This window comes from Perca flavescens, chromosome 2 (assembly GCF_004354835.1).
Source record: "Perca flavescens isolate YP-PL-M2 chromosome 2, PFLA_1.0, whole genome shotgun sequence".
In the NCBI taxonomy this organism is placed as follows: domain Eukaryota; kingdom Metazoa; phylum Chordata; class Actinopteri; order Perciformes; family Percidae; genus Perca; species Perca flavescens.
Window position 1 is genome coordinate 32,266,721 of NC_041332.1, and position 21,606 is coordinate 32,288,326.

General features: G+C 42.3%; 2 protein-coding genes and 1 non-coding gene across 9 annotated transcripts in view; all 3 read right to left on the reverse strand.

Annotated features, from left to right (window-relative positions):
* Positions 1–17,681, reverse strand: part of htt (huntingtin) — a 33,500-nt gene extending 15,819 nt beyond the window's left edge. For 4 of the 6 annotated variants that reach the window (XM_028593059.1, XM_028593026.1, XM_028593050.1 and 1 more), the window contains exons 1-34: positions 17,278–17,681; positions 15,318–15,401; positions 14,905–15,025; positions 14,528–14,587; positions 14,303–14,382; positions 13,891–14,029; positions 13,328–13,469; positions 12,958–13,136; positions 12,515–12,719; positions 12,163–12,210; positions 11,761–11,838; positions 11,250–11,644; positions 9,058–9,184; positions 8,852–8,967; positions 8,642–8,753; positions 7,939–8,076; positions 5,515–5,673; positions 5,303–5,400; positions 5,084–5,223; positions 4,817–4,880; positions 4,567–4,667; positions 4,238–4,384; positions 3,871–3,991; positions 3,605–3,750; positions 3,261–3,442; positions 2,893–3,116; positions 2,615–2,741; positions 2,388–2,512; positions 2,163–2,273; positions 1,863–1,940; positions 826–1,049; positions 602–680; positions 272–433; positions 126–181 (exon numbers count right to left, since the gene is read on the reverse strand). In XM_028593059.1, coding sequence (XP_028448860.1) covers positions 126–181; positions 272–433; positions 602–680; positions 826–1,049; positions 1,863–1,940; positions 2,163–2,273; positions 2,388–2,512; positions 2,615–2,741; positions 2,893–3,116; positions 3,261–3,442; positions 3,605–3,750; positions 3,871–3,991; positions 4,238–4,384; positions 4,567–4,667; positions 4,817–4,880; positions 5,084–5,223; positions 5,303–5,400; positions 5,515–5,673; positions 7,939–8,076; positions 8,642–8,753; positions 8,852–8,967; positions 9,058–9,184; positions 11,250–11,644; positions 11,761–11,838; positions 12,163–12,210; positions 12,515–12,719; positions 12,958–13,136; positions 13,328–13,469; positions 13,891–14,029; positions 14,303–14,382; positions 14,528–14,587; positions 14,905–15,025; positions 15,318–15,401; positions 17,278–17,375 — 4,466 coding nt within the window. In that variant the 5' untranslated portion in view covers positions 17,376–17,681. The remainder of the gene's footprint in view (positions 1–125; positions 182–271; positions 434–601; positions 681–825; positions 1,050–1,862; positions 1,941–2,162; positions 2,274–2,387; positions 2,513–2,614; positions 2,742–2,892; positions 3,117–3,260; positions 3,443–3,604; positions 3,751–3,870; positions 3,992–4,237; positions 4,385–4,566; positions 4,668–4,816; positions 4,881–5,083; positions 5,224–5,302; positions 5,401–5,514; positions 5,674–7,938; positions 8,077–8,641; positions 8,754–8,851; positions 8,968–9,057; positions 9,185–11,249; positions 11,645–11,760; positions 11,839–12,162; positions 12,211–12,514; positions 12,720–12,957; positions 13,137–13,327; positions 13,470–13,890; positions 14,030–14,302; positions 14,383–14,527; positions 14,588–14,904; positions 15,026–15,317; positions 15,402–17,277) is intronic. The other 2 variants (XM_028593042.1, XM_028593034.1) reach the window with 1 other exon arrangement.
* On the reverse strand, positions 1,672–1,801 carry LOC114549102 (small Cajal body-specific RNA 14). Its single transcript, XR_003691512.1, has one exon.
* A 3,766-nt stretch (positions 17,682–21,447) lies between the features above and the next one.
* The window catches only part of grk4 (G protein-coupled receptor kinase 4), a 45,096-nt gene continuing 44,937 nt past the window's right edge, over positions 21,448–21,606 (reverse strand). For both annotated transcript variants that reach the window (XM_028595835.1, XM_028595842.1), the window contains exon 16: positions 21,448–21,530. In XM_028595835.1, the coding sequence (XP_028451636.1) occupies positions 21,474–21,530 (57 nt within the window). In that variant the 3' untranslated portion in view covers positions 21,448–21,473. The remainder of the gene's footprint in view (positions 21,531–21,606) is intronic.

Consider the following 21,606-nt stretch of genomic DNA (forward strand, 5'->3'; position numbering starts at 1 on the left):
CGAGGTTTTATTACTTGTATAACCAACACACACAATACAAGTACTACAAAAAGGCCTGAGAGACACATGGGTTTCTGAAAATGGCACAATACATTGCTTTTACACGAGTCACAAAGAACACTCACCTGAACTGTCCCACTTCAATGTACTCAAACTGCTTCAGGACAAAGCCTATGAACACCTAAAACATAGAATACATCTTTGAGTGTGCTTAATTCCACAATTTTAAGATGAACTCATGCAAAAACATGTATTTGTTTTTAAATTTTACCTGATCCGAGTCCAGCAGGCAGTAGTTGACCCTAAGCTGAACAAGTTGAGCAAGCAGGTCCAGCACTTGTCTCTGCAGGGCCACAGACGTGCTGGTAGTGTACTGCTTTAAAGCTTTGATCACCAGCGGCTCAAACAGACGAATGTGGTTGTGGATGGCATTCTGGAAAATCAAAAGATGAGGCCCACAGCTTTCAGAACAGCAGCACCTTACTCAAGCAAATGAGCAATGGAAATCATGATTTATATTAAAAAAAAAAAGAAATAAATAAAAAAAAAAACACTTTGGTGTCTTGAGCTTTAACATTTTAGCAGAACAGTGTAAGTTTACCTTGTCTCCTCTGTTGCGTGTAGCATTTGCAATGTTGGACCTCAGCTGGTTTGAAGCTTTTTGCATCACATCAAACCATCTACAAGTGGAAAAAAAAGGCAGGTTCTGTAATGTTCCACCTGATCTATGTTCATTTTTGTGCATTTGTCTGGAATTATGTCAGTCCATGCACACAAATATCAATGCCAGCTCTTGTGTCCAATCTGTGTGTTGCTAAAACTCACCCAGAGGTGTCGTGCTCCTGTTCAGCCTGCACCATGTTACGGAGACTGGCATCGGCGAGAGCCTGAGTGAAGTGAGTGTACGGCGCCATGAAGCAGTAGTGGTAGAGGCCTGGTCGCAGACTGGACGATCCAAGACGGAGGGCCTTGCCCTGGGAACGGCTGGGTCCACTCAGGATGCCCTCGCACTGAGAGGCCAGGTTGGTGCCAAACAGGGTCTTCAACAGCTAAAGAAAGAGTTCTTCAGTTACTAAAGAACTCTTTAGAGTCTGAGTTTGTTCAACTGTGCTGCATTTTCAAATTATCTTCTCTAAACTAAACTTGCTTACATTACAAATCTGCTGGGTTATTCTCAAATTTAGTCTGGAATGTCTAGAATGGAACATATTCATCATCTGACAAGTCAGTATCTTTTCGTTGCATCTAAACAATAATTAAATTCCAATAGTGTCTTGTAGGATATTTCCTATTACCAATTTTGTCTTAGTGTTTGAATCTCGGTGCATCCTGAAATATGTCCGTTTAAATGTTTCCTTGTAATTTAGCGACTTTGGTCTAGAAGTGGACTTTGCTTTGTGAGGGCTAAAGTCTGTACCGAGTAATTACCGAAAGGGACCTAACTTACAGTTTCCGAGATCAGTCAGATTGGCTGGCTGTGCTTAATACAAAAATATATCTTTAACAGTTTATTTTTTAAAGAAAAATCCTCCTATCTCTCCTAGGAGCCGTTTCTATAATAAATTATTTTATAGCAAACTAGATTCAGTTATACAATGCAGAGAATTACATCATCCCCCATCATGCTTCTCTAACAGTTAGGGAATTAGCTAGTATATCACTGTGTATACAGATGTATGGAACCATCGCACAGGAAAACCCGATGCCTTTACAGGCCCTGTCGGCAGGAACCAGCCTCACTCTGTGTGGAGTCGCACCGGTTGCAGCACACCGCTCAATGTTGCAACCATAAAGACCCCACACATAAATGTTAAAATGCAAAACTAAATATAAAAGCAGAGACATAAACACAGATTACTGACCTGTTGTACACAAACTGTAGCCATGGTTGGTTCCCTGGAGAAGCAGGACTTAAGGTAGCCTAAGATTTCCTCCACACACTGACAGAAAATATAGTACATCATTTTATTCAATTGATTGTTACAGTCAAGGCCACAGGAGTGGTTATACATTGGCTTATATGAATGAAACTAATTAAGTTGTTATAAATATTTAAATTTGCTTCCATTCAGTCCAATCATCCAGAACCTCCTCCTTCCTGCTCCCACTAATAACACTTTAAAATTGTCTGAATTCCAAGAGAGCCTATTTCATATCTTTACCTTGCTGATGTCATGTAGTGTGGCCAGCTCCAGGAGCTGGGATAGAACATCTAGAGTGGCACGCAGGAAACCTCCAAACTTCTCCTGGCTACTGTGGAGGTCCAGTGTTACCTAGGAAATAAAAAAACAAGTAACACCACTACCAACCACCATCTAGGCTGCTAAAAGCTGTAAACCTGTTCTGGTTACGATAGGAAGTAATTTAAAAGGGATGAGTGTTCCGACCTTGTAGTTGGCATGTGTAGCTTTAAGGACATCATAGAGCTTGAGGTAGGGTGGAAGGTGGTAGAAGTTGCCAAGGGTGGTAGATTTGTTCACAGCTGTTGACCCAGTGCTTTCTGCTGGCCTGCCTGCTCACAAAAAGCACAACATCAAAACATGTTTAAATATTCACAGACGCCTCAGCCAGATTATCTGTACCTGTGCTAGTGCATGGTCAGGTGTGCATTTACCTGTGTTGACCTCATTACTTTTCTTTGGGCTCATTGGGGCAGCACTGGGCTCAGCGACATCCTTCTCCTTGCCTTTTCTCCGGATGGGACTGAGGGAGGGGGTGTTGCTCAAGGAGGGGAGGGTGGCCTTTAAAGTAGGGAGCAGAATACAAAAAGTTAATACAATGGACTTCCTCTGTGGATGCAACTTGGCATAAGCAGATAAATGCCAGTACATTACAAATAATCACTTTGACTAAGAGCCATTTAAACCAAATAACAAAACAATGGACGTGTACCTTAACCGCTGGTCCAGGTGGCGTGTCATCCAGCACATGGGCACAGATGTTGAGGATCTTCAGTAGGTGAGAGAAGAGTTGCTCCAACATGGCCACCAGGGAGCGCTCAGACAACCCTGCCCAGGGTTCCTCCATCTTATTTGGGCCTCCGCTGGTGTTTGTGCTACCACTGGTGCCGTCTTCCTCTCCAGCCCAGGGGTTGCGCATGCATTTAGGAGCCACAGCTGTGAATATAATTAAGGGACTGTTTAATCAATCAGGTTACTGCTTTTGTTTAAGTAATTGGTAGTATGTTTCCAAATACAGTGTAATTTTAAGCTACATGAACAGGATGGTCATGTAAAATGTGTATGCACAATATCACCCACCAGCAAGCAGATTGCCAGAAAGCAAAAGTGCATCCTGGTGTGAAGAGAGATCCAGTGGAAACCAAGCAGAAGACAGTAAGGATAGGACCATGTTGGCCATTCCTACGGTCAGAGTCCTCCGCTCGGTGTCTGATGCAGATGAGGAGGTTGAAGAGGCTGGAGCACTACATGGCTGTGACACACTGCGTAGCAGAGGGAGAAGGACAGAAGATAAATCAGGTGGGCATAGAAAAACGAGAGGAAATGAAGAGCAAGAGTAGCATGTTGTCTGGCAGATTACGCAACTAAGGTGGCATTAAATGTACAGGTAAAGGATGAATTCACTAGAGAGAGGGTACACAAACCTGAGGGCCCTGCCCCTGCTGCGGTTGAGACTAGAGCGGGAAGAAAAGCTGCTACTGGAGCTGACATAGCCACAGTGCCAGCCTGTACTCCAAGTGCACACTGGGAAATTTAAAGCCAGGAGGGACAAGGCCTCACAGCAGCCAAACTGCAGAGAAGCCGACAAAAGAGATGGTGTTGAACATCATGAAAACAAAAAACACACACCCAACTTTCTATACAGCAGGCAGAAAAAAAGGTAAAGCGTTAAGTGTGTTTGAAAGCTCACAGTCAGGGCCCTGGAGGTAGAGGAGGTGAAAGCATGGGAGACGGCAGTGACGACTCTGGACAAATTGTTCTCGATTGTCACATCCGACACATTGTTGGACAAGTTGTAGCCTCTGTACGTCCTGGCAGATAGAGAAGAGCAGAGTTCCTCAATCAGAGATTGTGTTCTGGGATATGGTCATGAGCTTTGTAATTGAACCACTTGGACTTAATTTCAAAGTTCTGATAGTCTGTACAACATACTGTAGGTACCATAGAAGGAACAAGTGACCAATGATCTTAATATAAATAGTTTCTTAGTAATAGGATGGCATTGAGAGCCTGCGAGATGCGACACCAAAGGACCTTGTGTCTGTGTTCTCATGTACCTTGTGATTGTACTAACTGTGAACTGGGAGGGGGGTTGGGTCTCATGCATCAGCAGCTGCAGGTAGACTGAACTCTGGTCCCGGGCAATAGCCACTACTGGGTCCACTTGACCCTGGTCACAATCATAGAACAACCTGGAAACTAGCCTAGTAGAGAGAGAGGGTGAAGAGACACAGAGACATGTGGGAAAGATTAGGGGAGTTAATAGAAAGAATTTTTAATAAATTGCACCAAAGAAAAATCTAAGTGTGCTTGTCTACAGTAAAGTCCAGTATATTCAAAAATGTGCATATACCCACAATACAGTATAGGAGAAGACCTAGTATACCTGCTGACAGCAGATGCTGCCACATGTCGGACTCTGGGGTCATCATCTCCCAACAGACAGATGACCACATCATTCAGGACTCTCTCCTGTAGCCGCAGCCGCTAGATAGAGAGGAATGTGGACAAATTAAGGACTGAAGTTTTCAACTCTCAGCATCTCAAGTTGAAAACTTTTAGGATACACCCTGCATGTGTGAGTCTAAAAGCCTCAACAAAGACTTGCATTTCCACAGCAGTAATGGAGAACTTACCCCAGTGTAGTGATGATCCCCTTTGTGCAAAGTCTCAGTTTTCCTCTCCAGGAAATTAACTAACCTGAAAGAGTGAATATCTTTAGAATGCAACCACAGGTTATACAAGTGATGTTGCATTTAAGACAATATCTAAAAAGGACATTGTTAATGTTTATTGATAAAGTGATTTAGAAAGTGCACAGTCCTCCCGTGAGAGACTGTGAGATAGTGATTTTAGAAAGTGCACAGTCCCCAACCAACCCACACAAAAACAATTGAACCTACCGGAAGTCCATCTCAGCCAGGGTCTCCAAGAGCTCAGTGCGAACAAGCCAATAGGACGAGTCCCTCAGAGCAAGAAGGTTTATCAGCAACTGCAGGCCATGCTCGCTCAAGGTACTGCTGCACACAGTCATGATGCAGTGCTGAAACACACATAATAAAATGTCAGACTCAAATCCATGCAGCGCACAGATTACTGACACTAGTACAGATAGGTCTTACCCTCACTGCAGAGCAAGCCATCTTGCAGGTGACGGAAGATTCATCTTTCAGAGTTTTCTGGAGCAAAGGCACCAAGTCCACCAGGGACAGAGGGTTACCTGGAGAGCAACAGGTCACGCAGGCGAGGAAGAACCATTAAACACTGTCCAAACTTTCAACATGTCAGCACCAAAACAAACACTCCTGTACAAATCAACCACACACACACTAACCTGTTGCACTCTGCACACTGGCCAGCCAGGTGTGTATGTTGTAACGTGTTTTGGTGAGTGCGGCTTGTATGATGGCTGCACAGAGGATGGCTGTGGCACCTCTGATCTGGGGGTCCCCATGGTCGATGAGACCCAGGATGTCAGTGATATACTGCTGCTCTGCAAGGGGACAGAGAAAGAGAGCGGTGTCAAAAACAGTGCTGAATATGGTTGTCAATTAATACATTTTGTAACTTCCACTGCAGTATTTGTCAAAAATACACTACAGGCCTGCTCACGCTATACATTTCACATGTCACAGTTGGAAAAGCACAGGAGTAAATAATAAAACCAATGATGGCTGAATTCCATTTAGCTGCTTTAGTTTCAGAGTGCCTGGCACACTGTCATTGCTAACTGGAACACAGGAAATGTTATTAGGAACACCTGTGCATTTCCTACTAGGAAAAGTCAAAAGGTCTGCGGTGAAAAAGGCCTATTGTGTTCCATTAAAAATAGCGAACTTAATTATACTACTCGTAATTCAAGTGAATGTGGAAGGCCACAGAACAAAAACAACCAGCTATTTCAATAAAGATATCCACAATTCGAACTGCAGTATTTTGCTCATGTTGGAGAGTGAGAGGCTGTCCAAACTACTAAAACAGCTGCCCTCAGGCTTCAAACTTCCATATTATTGCTTATTGTCCATCCATTTAATCCTATCACGACAGTTCTCATGTCCAAATGAATGCCACAAAATGGGCTCTTAAAGGCCCACATAGGTGTTTTCACTTAATGCCTGATACAACCTCCCTCACACACCCATTAGTTTATGAGTTTCTGAAGTCAATTGACCTCAAGTAAATCTCAGCATAGCTCCACCAATCCTCAACCTGAGCAGAGGCCTAATAAGCCTGAGTAAGTTGTAGGGCTGGGCGATATATCGATATAAAAAAATATATCGATATATTTTTAAATGAGATATGGAATTAGACCATATCGCATATATCGATATAGTTCAAATGTGATCCTTGCTCCCATAGATATATACACAGATGTCGCCTTGAGGTTCTAAACATACGTCAAAACCGCCGCCATCTTGGAACAGGGGTCCGAAGCATTCAGATCAACGCTAAAGATGCCGGACTTTTGTACTGCTTAATTATGTTCGATAGAGGAAATGAAAAGAACAAACAGCAATGAATAACATTTAACAGGTGACAATGTGTTTTATGATTATGTATGCCGCCCGACCAGCAATCTGAGCTCCGGCGGCAGCGGGAGGCTGAGAGCTCCGTGGCGGCCGCAGCGTCTCTTCCCGGGAAAAACACAGCTTTGCCTCGCTGCTGCGCCGGGTCCCCGCTGATCCAGATCGGACCAGCCAAAGACAGAGTGGTGATCGGTAGGATCTTACACGTAGTCCAGGGCGACCTGTATGTCGATATCGGCGGAAAGTTCCACTAAGTTTGCGGCGGCAGGCGGACGGAGAGAAGCTACAGCGGGGCAGCAGAGACCGTCTGCAGCTGCAGGATCTGGAGCTCAGTGCCCGTTAAAATGACATGTAACGCATAAATACATACAGAAATAAATAGTGGAGGAATGAGCCTGGACATTTCAGTCTGTTTTAAACTTCACCTTGAAGCAGAAACTCTTAGTTCAGAAGGGTGAAGTTTCCGTTTGGACTCAGATCTGTGAACCGATCATAATAAATATTCTTTGTATTAACACATTAATTAGTTTCTTTGTTTTGTAGTCGATAGTTCATCTTTTAGTTTACTTAAGTGGAAGCAGTATCAAGTGGAAGAATGGGACTATAAACCTAGGCTTACAGGCATGAGGCATTACATTTTGAACAAAGTAGATTATATTAATATCAAAAGCTTAATTGACCTTTGGAACGAATCACAAATATGGAGCTTTGATTTCAAAAAAGGTACTCCTGTTATACAGTATTTAGGTTTACATTTTATTATTTGAACAGCTGAGCATTTAATCATGAACCAGGTGAAGAAACCGGTTTATTATTTATTTGATTTTGCAACTGTTTCTATGAAACTACTTGTGACAGGTCATATTTGATTTTGGCTTTGACTGAACATTTGCTCTCACTTTGCGGAAAAAAATATCGGGATATATATCGTATATCGATATTCAGCCAAAATATATCGGGATATGACTTTTGGTCCATATCGCCCAGCCCTAGTAAGTTGAAACACCTGCGTGGGTGGGCAAGGCCTCTAAATATGTGAATTCATTTTTCTGTGAAAACTGTATGATGGTGTTCTATTAAAGTAATAATAAAAACTCAGATGCTCTGAACGATTAGTGTTGCAATATTAATTTTGTCCATAAATCCCCAATATAGGCCCTTTGTTAGATCCAACCTGTTCAGGTGTCACGCATCATCTAAATAGGGTTCTCTTTAACTTTGTATGCCCCTACCTTCTATTGGAATGCCATCCAGCGGCTCCAAGTAGAGGGAATTAAAGAAGGCTTCAGGATGCAGCGCTGCTGCTGCCCCAACACAGCTGACTGCCAGGGCCTTCACGCTCACTCGCACCTCCTTGTCAGGGGTCAGACCTGTAAAAACATAGCACACCAAAGATATACACACACACACCTTGTAGCCTTGACCAACTGCCACTTTGCTCATTTGAAAGCCATGATGTCTCTCTCTCATGGGTGGGCCAAATCATCTGGGTGGGAAAAGCAGAGAAAGGGGAGGTAACCTTGCTCCTTATGACCTCATAAGGAGAAGATTCCAGATCAGCCCATCTGAGCTTTCATTTTCTCAAAGGCAGAGCAGGATACCCAGGGCTCGGTTTACACCTATCACCATTTCTAGCCACTGGGGGACCATAGGCAGGCTGGGGGAACTCATATTAATGTTAAATGCCATGGGACCTTTAAGCTTACGAACATTTGCAGCTCTAGGTTTATTAAGGCTTTCATAATAGCCACGTCTTGCATAGATCAAACTAACCAATAAACATAACTACTACATAATGGAATATTGAGCATCTCAAAAACTGGCCTAGTGTCATTGGTACTTATTTAGGCTTATATCATTATTTTTGTAGGCAAACAGGATGACATTTTTAAAACACACCTATGGCATATTTTGAGCAGTTTTAATAACACTCACCATTTTTTCGTCCGGTCAGTAAGAATGAAGCTGCAAGAAGCCTTACACAGTGCACCAGTGGCTCCACCCCCTGGTCTGTATAATGTCCGATCGGACCCTTTATCCGTGATGGCTAAGAAGCAGGCAGTTAAGAGTTAGAGACAGACGCATCATTTTGCATGTCAGGTGTGAAAACCTGACGTGGACGGTTTTGCGTGGCTGTGTCTTTACCTTGCTGTCAGGTTCGGGTTCAGCAGGTTCGTCCTTTGTTATGAAGCGGTCCACACTGCCGTCTGAACCCTGCCGGTTGTGACCTCGGCCATCAAAGAGATGAGGCTTGCTCAGAGCTGCACGGAAACACACATAGAAACAATAAGCCAAGCTTTAACTTATAAACAGAACCTGTTTTCAGTGTTTGTGTGTGTGCAAAAGCATACCCAGGGCTGACTGCAGGAATGGTTCTGGGGGTTCTTCTTGGGAGGAAGGTGCTGCTCCTTCATCTTCTTCATCCTGCAATGTCCCGATCTGCATCCCAGAGTACAGGCTCTCACTGCCATCCAGCACCTTTTGCACAGACACATAGAGCCAACATATCTAGTGAGGAACTTAACTTACAATACAAAAAACACCAAATGAAACATATAGGAAATGAAACTGCATGCAAAGGATACCTAAATAGTTCCAACTCATTCATTATCGAGTTAGATTTGCTGGATTGAGGACAGAGACACAGCATAACAAACACGACTAAAACCGCAAGTCAAACAAACGTTCCCATTTTAAACCTCTACTGGATCATGCTTGGGTCACTTAATTCACAGCAAGTCAACTAAACAGAGAAAGAAGCACAGGCTTGGGAACTCTGCAATTATGGTTGCCACAATCCACCAGAGGAAGAGCAAGCTTTTGATCCAAACTACTCAACATTAAAATTAATTCCTCGAAGATAAAGTAAGCAAGTATTTTTTTTACTACATGGACTACATGAAGTACACATGGTATTTTATAGAAAACTAGTTTTTCCTAGCAAGATGTATAAAGTACACTGAATCCAAAAACAAATTGAAATATTTGTTTTTCCAGGTTTGGCCTCCGCTGGAACAAAAGCCTGTCATAGTCTCTCGAAAAAGCTAGAGGGAACCAAATCTGAAGTAGAACAATTAAAAAGGAACAGATGGCCTTCATGCTTCTACTTTGAACTCTTCACTGCAAGCCATCAACATGGGATGTTGGGGTTGCTTGTTGGGGTTGCTTGTTTAAAGAAAAAGGTCTTTCAAAAGCTTTTTGGGGAGGGAACAACTGGAAAACGAGGAGGACAAGAAGGGGCATGATGTATCGTCACTGACAACAAGAAGGGAAAAGTAGTAGTAATAAGCAGGGCAAGTTCTATGCATGGGCTGTGATGAAAGAAAAAGCCAAAAGGTTTTCAGACAAGCAAGCCCCTCCCACTCTGTTCAAAGTGTCCGATTGGCTGACCTGGTCACTAGTGCTAGAGGAGGAGGTGGCATAGAAGGAGGAAGAGGAGGAGAAAGAGAAAGAAGAAGAGGAAGAGGAAGCAGTGTAGACAGAAGAGTCGCTGTCTGTGGCATCGGGACCCTCGGTGGAAGTTGGTGAGGGAGGGGACGGCTCAATCACCCGCGGCAATGGAGTGCGCGACTGGTACGGAGGATAAAGGAGAGGGGGCAAGACCATAGAGGTAGAATTGTTAGAGTGGACAATCTCACACAAAAATGTCTCTGAATGGGAGCAGCAAAAATCCAAATGACTGAACCAAGTGTGTGACATCACATCTACAGTAATTCTATGTATTTTAAGGAGCACTTTTATTAAACAAGATGGTGCATCTCAAAAAGGTTTATCCTCTAATTCAATTTTTTAAATAAATTACAAAATACTGTACACCATATAAGATGTGAAAGATGACCATACAAGTGGTTTGCATGTTGTACTCAGTTACTTACTTATTGAAAGTATTAAACATAAATGCCAACCAGCTCCCAAATCTTTTAGACGACATGGTACAGCGGGCCTGTGGGAAAAGGCCATAACAAGACGAGCATCCTCTCTTTGAATGCAGAATTGTCTATATTTAAACTTCTGATTATCACTATCATTTCAGATTATACCCGACATGAACTGTCAGAATTTTTCTACAGCACTCTGTAACAAAAAGTTACTTTTACTAATGTACGGCATGAACTGGAGCTAGTGGCTATCCGTAAGAAAGGATATCAACTTAAAACACTATACTATAATTTTGGAAATAGTTTACAGGGATTTCAATTTTATGAAATTTGTACGTAATGGGCTAAAATATGCAAAATATACTGCATATACGGCACTGATACTGCCCTTTAACAGTTAAAAAAAAATGTGGGAAATGAATATTTTGTCCATTCTACAAATCCTAACTCTATGATGTGTAGCATCATTCATGGACCGGGACTATGCCACTAGGACTCATTTTGGTTCATAGTTAATCATAGCACTGCATGGTAATTAAGTCTCTCGGTGTCTAGGGAAGCACGCTGTCACACACACATATACACAGAAATGAAGACCTGTACGTTCAAGCTGTATTCTCCAACCAAATTAAATCTTACACGCATTCCCACACAGTCACACTGACCAGTTCTGCTACGTCCGAAGGGGTGACAGCGGAGTCTGGTCCCTCTGTGGTGGTCTGGGAGGAGTCGCTGGGTGGAAGGGAGCGATCGTTAGTGCCTAGCAGAGTCCCACCTGCACCTAAGGGCCCTCCCTCCATCTCTGGTGTAGTGTAGTCAGCCGTCTCTGGAGTAACGTTGGCCCCACCACTGGAGCTCCGACTCAGCATTTCCTCCTCGTTGTCGTTGGGCGACTCAGGAGTGTCTGATGCAGATGTCCCGCCTCCGCCGCCGCCCTGCTCTGAGGAGGTACTGAGGTCCACTGAGTCTCCAGGCTGCAGGGTATGCTGGGAGGAGCGCGGCTGCTCTGTGATGATGTCCACCTGGGCTGCGGAGGAGCCTTCTGCACCAACAACTGCCGCTGAAAGAAAGACACACACAGTCAATTTTGTACTGCTGCATGGGGCTTTACCATCTAGTTTAAAAAGTAAAGCTGCCAAATACTTCACATTCCGCTTCCTAGAGGGTGCATCTCACCTGTGAAGGCACCAGCGGTGACCTCTGTTCTCTCAGCGTCATCCTCCAACCCATCCTCCTCCCCAGAGAGCATTTTACCTGGAAACAACAACAACAACAACAACAACAACAGGTGTAGGGTCAACATAACATCAGCACTAACACTAGCTGAAGAGAGGCAAAGAGACTAACCTGGGTGGTACAAATTTAGTTTTAACTGAGTGCATTAATAAAAAAAAAAAATAAAAAAAATCAGATTCCCTCAGGTTTTCTTGGATGTATACATTAAAAAGTAATTATTGTGCATCATTAACAATATATCCAGAATTTAGAAGCCAATCAACCACCATAGGTGACAAACCCTGACTGAAACATCAGTTAGAGGATAGAGGTGAGCACAAAAGAGATAAATAAACCAGTCACCTCTCGGTTTCCTGAGAAGGAGTGGACTGCAGGAAGAAGCTCCACCTGCTGCATATGGCAGGAAACAGGAAGTAGAAACAGAAGAGGAAGAGAAAAGCAGCAAAAGCTCAGAAGCACTCGTAGGAAGCAGAACAGTTATTTACAGAGAACAGGGAAAGAGTTAGGAAGCAAAGAAAAAGGCTGCAAACACAGACCAAAGCAGAAACTAGAGTAGAGCACCAACACAGTTTGGTCGACTAATGGCCTGGCAAAGTCTTTCAGTAAGGATTAATGAATTAAAAAACACTGTAGAGCCCACGTTACATTGTACAAAAGCTTTATGAAGCCAATCCTGACTGATCGACGGGTTTACCAATGAGCTCGAGGATGCTGCCGGAGCGCGCGCGGCTCTCAGTGTCCTGGCGGAACACGGTGCCATGTAGAATGCTGCCTGCGGTGATGAGCATGTGCAGAAGCTCTGGTGGGGGAGTCCTGAACATCTGCTGCAGGAGCTCCAGAGCTGCCGTGACCACATTGTGATCCCAGTGCTGTGCGTAGTGCAAGGTCAGCTCGTACACCTTCTCACACACACACACACACACACACACACACACACACACACACACACACACACACACACACACACACACACACACACACACACACACACACACACACACACACACACACACACACACACACACACACACACACACACACACACACACACACACACACACACACACACACTTTAGCCCAAACTCTTTAATTAACATACAAACACAGATGTCCACACAATCACTCTCTTCTCTCAACCTGTAGCAGTTGTTCAGGTGTTGGCTGTACATCAGCCTCCTTCCTCATGACTCCAAAGCTTCCTTTGAGGCTGGTGGTGTTCACTTGCTGCTGCAGCAGAGGCATCAGGTAGCGAAGGGTTAACAGCACCCCCAGAATTAGGTGGCTGGGGTGCTCCTCATCCACTGGAATCAGCAGACCTAGAAAAGGAAAGCATGTCAGTTCAGTGTGTGTTCCCTACTTGAATGTTGGTAGCCAGAGTGCTGTAGCTAAAAGCAGTTAGATACCAAACTAGCTCTCAAATGGTTGCTGAAATAAGCTCAATTGTTAAGTAACAACTAGGCAGGTAAGAAGGTGCATGGCCGGAGTATGTGTGTGGGTGTGGTCCTACCCAGCAGCACATTAAGGAGCCAGGTGTAGAAGTAGCTGCTGCGTCTGGAGTGTTGGCACACACTGACGGCTGAGCTGGCTGCCGTCCGTCTGATGGTGGGGGAGCTGGACTTCAGGTTGGCCACAAATGACTTCAGCAGCACCTAGAACAAAAATGGTTGGACTACAATGAAAGCAAGATGTGCATATTTCCTTGTGTAAATGGTGTCCAATTGAGTGATATTATTTTGGTAGTAAACTTTTTTTGCATCTAAAACATTTTAAAAATGACAGATTTTTGACAGTGCTGGAATGGAGAAAGTTTTCAAAATTAAATGTTTATGGAGCCAAACAAGTAAATATAAACTTTGAAAAAGGGAACTTTCTTCAGCTTATTTTAATAATGACTTTCAGGTAAATTAACTCAAACTTATTTTTGACTGGTGGGGAGAAGAAACCGGAAACAATAAATTCCCAAAGACAAAAGCTAAAGCAACAATTTTTAATTTTAAAAGCAAAAATTATTTGAGGCCAAATTTAATGTCTATACCAAACAGTTTCAAGGTTTCTGCTATGTGTGGATACCTTGATCTCGCCATCATTGGCGAAGTGTCCCAAGGCGGCCATGATCTTGGGCATTGCGGCAGCCAGAGTCTCCTGTACGGTCTCCTCCTGCCGCTTGGTGATTCGGGAGAGGCATGGCAACAGGTTAACCAGGTAGGGTCTGGACCACAAGGGATAGAGGGAGGGATAAGAATGCAAACAGAACAAAGTAGTAAAAAGCATTTAAAACTGAGATAGACAGTGATGCTTCTTCCCCTAACTATAGCTGACTGGGAGACAAACAATGTTAAATACAGATAGTAGCTTTACAAGCTACACCTAAATCTGCTGTCCTCCAAGTTTGGCATTTTGTAATTTAAATATGGTTGTCATGTGAATGAGGAAAAAAAAAAGAAATAAAAAAAACAAAAATTTTCACACATTGTTTGTATACCTGCATTTCTGAGGTCTAATGAGATGCGCAAGCTCAGCAAACCTCCACAAAGCTGCCCTCAAACTCCGAGAGGCACCGTTCTACGGAGACGCACAAACACTCATCAACATCAAGTTTTAATTTTCACACTTTACAAGAAACAAATATCAAACCTTAGTCATTCGTCTGTGAGAATAATACCGTTGAAGAAAAACATGACTAACAACACAGACACATATGTCATACCTTTTTAATTTCTTTATACAGCTCCAGCTGCAGTCTAGGCAGGTTGGAGTCCATCAGTGCCTGAAAATAAACATCAAAAACCTTCTCTCAAATTCAACAATACAAACTGATTTTAAAATTAAATGGCCAAAATAATCCTTTATTATATACTTTGCTAATTTTAAATATCATTGTCTTCATCAGTGTTTTTAAATGGATTGATAAGGTAAAAACACATCTGGTCAAATCAAGGCTTATTATTCTGTAAATGCACCATGTCCTTAGTGGGCACCAACTGAAAAAGGAACTGATGATCTACTTTCTTTCCTATTATTGAAGAAACAATGAAGGATGATGTTGAAAAGGGAGAGAAGTTAGTAGTCTGGGGTCCTGCTCACTTTGATGATTTTGTTCAGGCACTCATCGGCTACCATCCGGACATCTGATTCACTGTCATCACTGCAGAGCAGGAACATCTCCATGGCAATGCCCAGCAGTTTCTGAAACTCTGGAGACGTTCTGCTCCCAGGACCATAGAGAAGAAAAGTAAGGCAGGCAAATGTCATTACGCACATACATATTCAACTTTTGTATACGTCAATACCACTATTCTGAACAGTTTACACATGAAAAACACTCAAAACCATAATAAAAGGGGTGAGGAAAAAAAACAACAGAAGGGGTGAGATTTCATACCGTGTCAACCCAACTCAAACTGGCATGTTAAGTTTACGTCATTTTAATTACAGACACTCAATGTTAATTTGATTGATTAAAAAAACAAAAAAAACTTCAGATCAGCAAGGCCTACCTCAGAGACTGAGCCACAATGTTTTCACAAATTGTCAGGCAGTGGGTGACCCTGTCCTTCTTTGTGGTAGCCTGTTCCTTTTTCCTGCAAAAGGGGAAAGATGGGGAGGAAGAAGGGACAGAAAACAAGATTAAGCAAAAGACAAGAATATATAGAGGCAGAGAGAGAGAGGACAGAACAATTGGGTTCAGAGTCAAACTGAGAAAGTAAAATTAAAAAGTGCACTATGAGCATGACGACACTTCTGTTGACGTTCCAAGTAAATACTAAACGAAACAAGCTCGCCCCTCCCCCCATGTTTTTTCCGTAACTGTCACGACTAACTGACTAACTGTCACTAACCCCCTCCCCCAACCATCTTGTCGGTGATTGGCTGGAACGTTGTGTTGTATTTTGGAGCACAGCCTGTGCCCCTAGTGTTTGTTTGACGTTTAGGACCCCTGTGTTGTCTCCCGAGACCAAGCTTTTTCACAGTGTATTCAGGGGGCAGGCAGCTAGCGGACCAAGGAGAGATGCCTATGAGACAAAAATTAAAATTGCTCTGAAACCATGCAGGAACTCATAGTGCACCTTTAAATCTCTTGCTGATAGCCAAACAGCACAACAGCACAATGGATGGAATGCTAAATATACCAAGTCAATGCCAGGCCACCCCATAAAACACCGCAACACTGGTAATTTCTGGATATCACTGAAAAGACAACAACTGAGGAGATCTCTATGTGGGCATGAAAGGAACCACAGTGTACATTTAAACTAGTCAAATCTCAGTATTCCTTGAATAGCAGAGAGAAACGTCCATTTCAAAAGTGTCAAGCAACTTAAGTGCAAATTCACAAGACCACAATTTCAGACCTATTTCCTCTGCATCTAAAGCATCCATCAGCATCAGAAACACATTTTCTTAATAGCTGAGGGAGACTGCATAGGCTATACATTCCATCATTAGCGATGGAATTTACTAAACTGTATACTAATCATCAAGGAAAAGCAATCCATTTCAGAGAGTGTATTGCTGATAACAATAGACCTCTCGACTAGCAGATGAGCCTGATGAGTCTTGCTGGTGCTTTAACATCAAAAGCTCTTTAGAACTTGACCGATGAAATGATTGACTAGGCTGAATAGTATATTTGAAAAGGTGGAAAATATGGTACGGTCGTAAGTGTTGGGGTTTGGCATGTGTTCATAAATTAAACCATGAAATGAAAAGCTTGATTCCCTGAGCAGCGGCTAAACAAAAACAAGGCACGCAGCCCTAGTCGCTACAGCACATCTTGCTCCACTGATCCGGATGGGGTGCGATGGACAGGCGTACGTGACGCAAGTCCAGGAGGCTACCATTAATGCACCAGGTCATCAGCAAAAGTAGTTATGACATCTAACGTTACCCTTCTGTGCAATTAACAGCACAATGTTACACTCAAAATGCGAACGTGGCTTTACAAACAGAATTGTTCTTCCGAGATCAACTTATTAAGCAGAATCTGAACCTTTTAATTAGCTAGTCCCTGACACCTTAGCAGGTGCGTGGGCATCAATTAGCGGATGCCTTCTGCTGTATGTTAGCTATCATTCAGCTAGCGTTAGTCCTACAAATCTGAATATTTGATTGTCAGTCAAATAATGCTAATATCAGGCGACGAAGCCTCGCTAAGCATTAGTGCAATGTCAGGCAACAAGTAGATATTAAATAGAAGAGAAGCTTAACTAAGAGTTCTGGTTGCTTGTTTGCATGTTGCTAACTGGCTTCAAGCTAACAATTAAACCTTGGTTCCCTTAACTTAACGTTACCAGAGAGAGAGAGAGAGAGAGAGAGAGAGAGAGAGAGAGAGAGAGAGAGAGAGAGAGAGAGAGAGAGAGAGAGAGAGAGAGAGAGACTAACGTTAGCTCGCAAGCTAAGCTACCTGTCTAGCTGTTAGCTTGCTATGCAATCGCTGTGGGACAAAAATCCACTTACTGCCTCTGGACAAGCTCCTCGGCGGTCGGTGGTCCCTGTTGCTGCTGGAATGACTTCAGAGACTCAAAGGCCTTCATCAATTTCTCCATGGTGGCCATTTTAGCAATCAGTAAGCTAGCTAGGCTAGCTAATATTTACTATGTGAGCTAACTAGCTAGCTAGCACAGTGGGGACAAGTTAGCGAAAGGAGAGAGCAATGGGTGCGTAGTGCGACGAGAGTGTTAACACTGCTCGCGACAACTACCACCGGCTCTCCGCCTTCTTTTCGTGCAATATATCTCTTATTCTTTTACAATGTTAATCCTTAATGAACAAAATGTTGGTCGATAATAAGCCATCTTTGATGCAGTGTTGCGTTCCCCCGACAAAATCACACCAGGAAGTTGCATTGGTGACAGTATAAAAGAGAGGGGAGGGTTGCAACGTCAGCGGCCAATCAGACTGCGGTTTTATGTTGGGTTCCTTGATGAAGAACCAATGACTGCGGTTTTATGTTGAGTTCCTTGATGAAGAACCAATGAGTGAGTAAGGTTTTTTTTTTTTTGTTATTGTTGATGTCACGGGACCGCTGTAATCCAGATTGTAAAAACATATTTGAGCAACAAACCAGTGCTGTAGCAGTGACATTTATTTTTGCGCCAAAAAAAGATGAGTGGGAGGTGTGACAACGAGGAGGCTAAAGAGAGCTTCCTGTAAATCAAAAACACGTGCACCGAAATTAACGTTTCTGGCTTTCACCTTCACATGGACAATTATAGCCTACTTAGTTATTATACCCACCCCCACTCAGTAGGAGGATAGTCAATGGTGAAAAGACAAGCGCCCGACAGAAAGAAATCTATAACTTTAATATGTAATTAATTATGTAATGACTTAAGGAAGTAGTAAAAGCTTTAATAACGTCTTACCTGCAGTAAATTCGTAGATATTATGGCTTGGACACAACATAGGTATTAGCAGGACAATATTTTCTATTTCTGTTTTATAACTTATTTTCTCCCATCTCCGCCCATTTATTCACAACAAACAAATTAGTATGCAGCATGATACAAATAAGTCAAGACACAAGTATTTTTATACAAATGGCAGTGTATTATTTCATAATTACAAATGTCAGATATGGTACAACAACCAGTGATACAACTTGTACAAGAATTAACAATGACTGCAGTGGTTGAACGACATGACTGTACAGATACAAAAAAAGAAGAGAAATCAAGAAGTCCCAGGCCACGTTTGAATACCAATAATGCATTTGTTGTTCCTCCCTTTCTTGAAAATATCACTTATCCGATATATAATCTGGACAGAAGAGTATGAAACCCTGGAAAACCTCCAGGCATTTATCCCAAAACTAGACTCAAGTGACATCAAGGAACTGAGGATCTCTCACTTCTAAACATCGTTGGTGAGCGCCATCCCAGTTTTAAGGAGGGGGGAGACTCACCATCACCGCCTTGGAGGAAGGCAGGAGAGAAGGAATGCATGTCATGCATTCAAACAGGGCCAACTCAGCTGGTCACCTTGCCATTTATAAAGTTGTCCTCAGATACCAGTGAGATATGTTGGCACTAGAAGGTCATCATTTACATATACAAGGAACCTGAAGTATTACAAACCGATACATGCTTGAGTAATAAAACATATGTATTTTTTTTTTTTTAAACAGGCATTACAATGCACTTAGTGCGGACATTCAAAACTGTTGAGCTGTTTAAAGTTCCTTTATGTGAAGGAATTTCTCTCAGAATGGACGGAATGATAAAGAGGTGGAAAAAAGGCGGGGTGTCAGAACTGAACATGGTAATTGGCACATACAATAAAGGCTGTCAGTCTTTCTTCAGTAAATGTTTCTGATCACAAGACAAGTTTGATTTACTTAATGTTGCTTTTGGTATCATTGGCAAAAATAGTTAAAGACACTTCCTAAAGTCATTGTCAAAACACACGATAGTGCAATGAAACTAAACAGAATATCTTTACTGCTGTATGGATGGTATAAGAGTAAAGTTCAATGGCAGAGGCATGGGTGGCAAACAGTTTAGTTTCCCTGTGAGAGTGAATGAATGTGTGTTAGAGCTTAGTTACATGTTAGAAATACATAATTTACAAGGTTTTTTTGAGGCTAAAGAGCTAAAAGGCTAAAATCTACATAGGCAAGAGAAATCTGTTTCAAAATGTGCCCGAGAGCAACAAAAAAAATGAACAGACACTCAGGTGACGTCAAGCCGGCAACAGATGCACACATTCGAATCCTGATTTTTGATAAATGGAATGTGCAACAGGGGATGACAATTTTTTTTTTTTTTTTTATAACAGGCCAACTCTCCAAATTAGTTAATGAGATGGGGAATTCCACGCGTACCATTTTAAATGTAAGCGGTCTTGAATGGTTGGAAAATCAATTAAGTGACATTCAAGTCCTTACATGATTTTTAACTATTGTATTGTCACGTCCAGATTGGGTATTCACAGCATTAAAAACAGGTGGTGGGGGGAGTAAACAGCAACTGACTAAAAACCAAAATTCAAAAGCAATATGGCTTCAAAAGCCTCTGAAATGCCAATGAAAACAAACGATTGGAACATGCTGGGAAATGTACAGAAAATGTATTTGTTCAGGATCGGTTAATTTGGAAACATTTCTATGATGAAACAAAAGTGCAAAACAACTGCAAGTGGCGAGTGTTTTTGTACACTAGATGATAGTAACTGCAGGCAGGTTAATAATAATAACCATTATGCCCCTGTTCCTCCCTGTCTACACACATACAAGCAACGGTCTCAAGTCATTCTTATGACAGAACATACAGGATTTCAATGGAATAGTTAAAGGCAGCTGCTATTATGATTAAGAAATGTTATTTTCATCTAGTACAAACACAGCTATAGCCACAGGGTCTAACTGGAGGTCTACTAGCAGGACATGTGGCCGACCGGCTTTGTGCTATCTATGATCAACAGGCACAGAGGCCAAAGCAGGCTGTATCTCAAGTCAGCACAGAGGATGCTGACAGCTGAATCATTGTAAGCTTGCTTAATGCAACGGCAATTTGTTTTCAGGCCCAGTTCAGATCTCTTATACAGTGCCATCATCATCATCATAAGTCTCTATGTTCCAACTCAACCTGTCCTAGGCTTTCTGGTACACAAAAAAATATGGGTGACAGATTACACAAAAAGAAGCAGAAAACCAAGTTTGAGGAATAAAGATAAACAACCAAAAAATAGTTTTGCCTGAGTGAATAATGTAACAGACATTTACTTAACATGCTGTTCACCCGAAGGAAACAGTCTGGCATCTAAAATAACGAGCCAAGCCTTTTGCAGCTCATGAGATTTTTGAGAGGTCCAGGAATGAGAATGATCAGGTCTTGTATTACCAAAACAAAAAGCCTCCGCAATATTTCCTTAAAATACTAATTGTTGCACATGCTGATCCATGCCATCTCTACTAGAATTAAGTTGGTACAGGCCCCTAGGAGACAGTTCACTACACGTCGTACAGTCCAGTGAAACCTGCCTAACTGGGCTGAGGGAAATATGTGGATTATCACTTCCAAACTAATTTAAATCAAAGTGGCTGATCTTGGAACCATATGGGGAAGGCTTTAGCAGCATAGCATCAACACAGCAATGCTAGACTGGATTTATTTTCCACCAATACCATTTGGATCTATGCACAGCCTGCAGAGGCTAAGGGTTAGCTTGGGAACCCGGTGGATCTGATGTGCTAACAACACGTCACGTTGGCTAAATCAATGACAAACATACAGCACATGTAAAAACAAAAAGGCCTTATGCTACATTGAGAAAAAAAAAAAAAAAAAAAAAAAAAAAAAAAAAACTACTGGTTCTGTGCTTCTTAAAAAAAACAAAACTCCCCATTACACATTGTCCATACTCATTCCAAAATAAAATAAAATAAAAAAGGAAATAAAAACGTAATGTATGCATTCAAGTGGTACTTTTATGGCTTTTTGTACAATACAACCTTTAGTGAAAATATACATCTAGACATAAATTCAAGTACAAATGTACAAAATCTTTAAACTCATACTTTTTTCTTTAATTATAATACACTTTTAATACAGCTCATAAATACAGGTCAACATTCACTGAGTTCCTAAGATTTGCGCTTGCTTGGAGTTTGTGGTGAAGTTCAGCGGCGGGGGGAGGCAGGTGGAGGGAGTGGTTTAAAGTCGCGAGGGCTCTTCGATCTCGTCGTCACTGTAACCGCTCTTAAAACAGACCTGGGGAAAACCAGAAGGGAGGATATATCACTAACCAACCTTAGCAAATCACCACACCATCTCACATGTGCAAGAT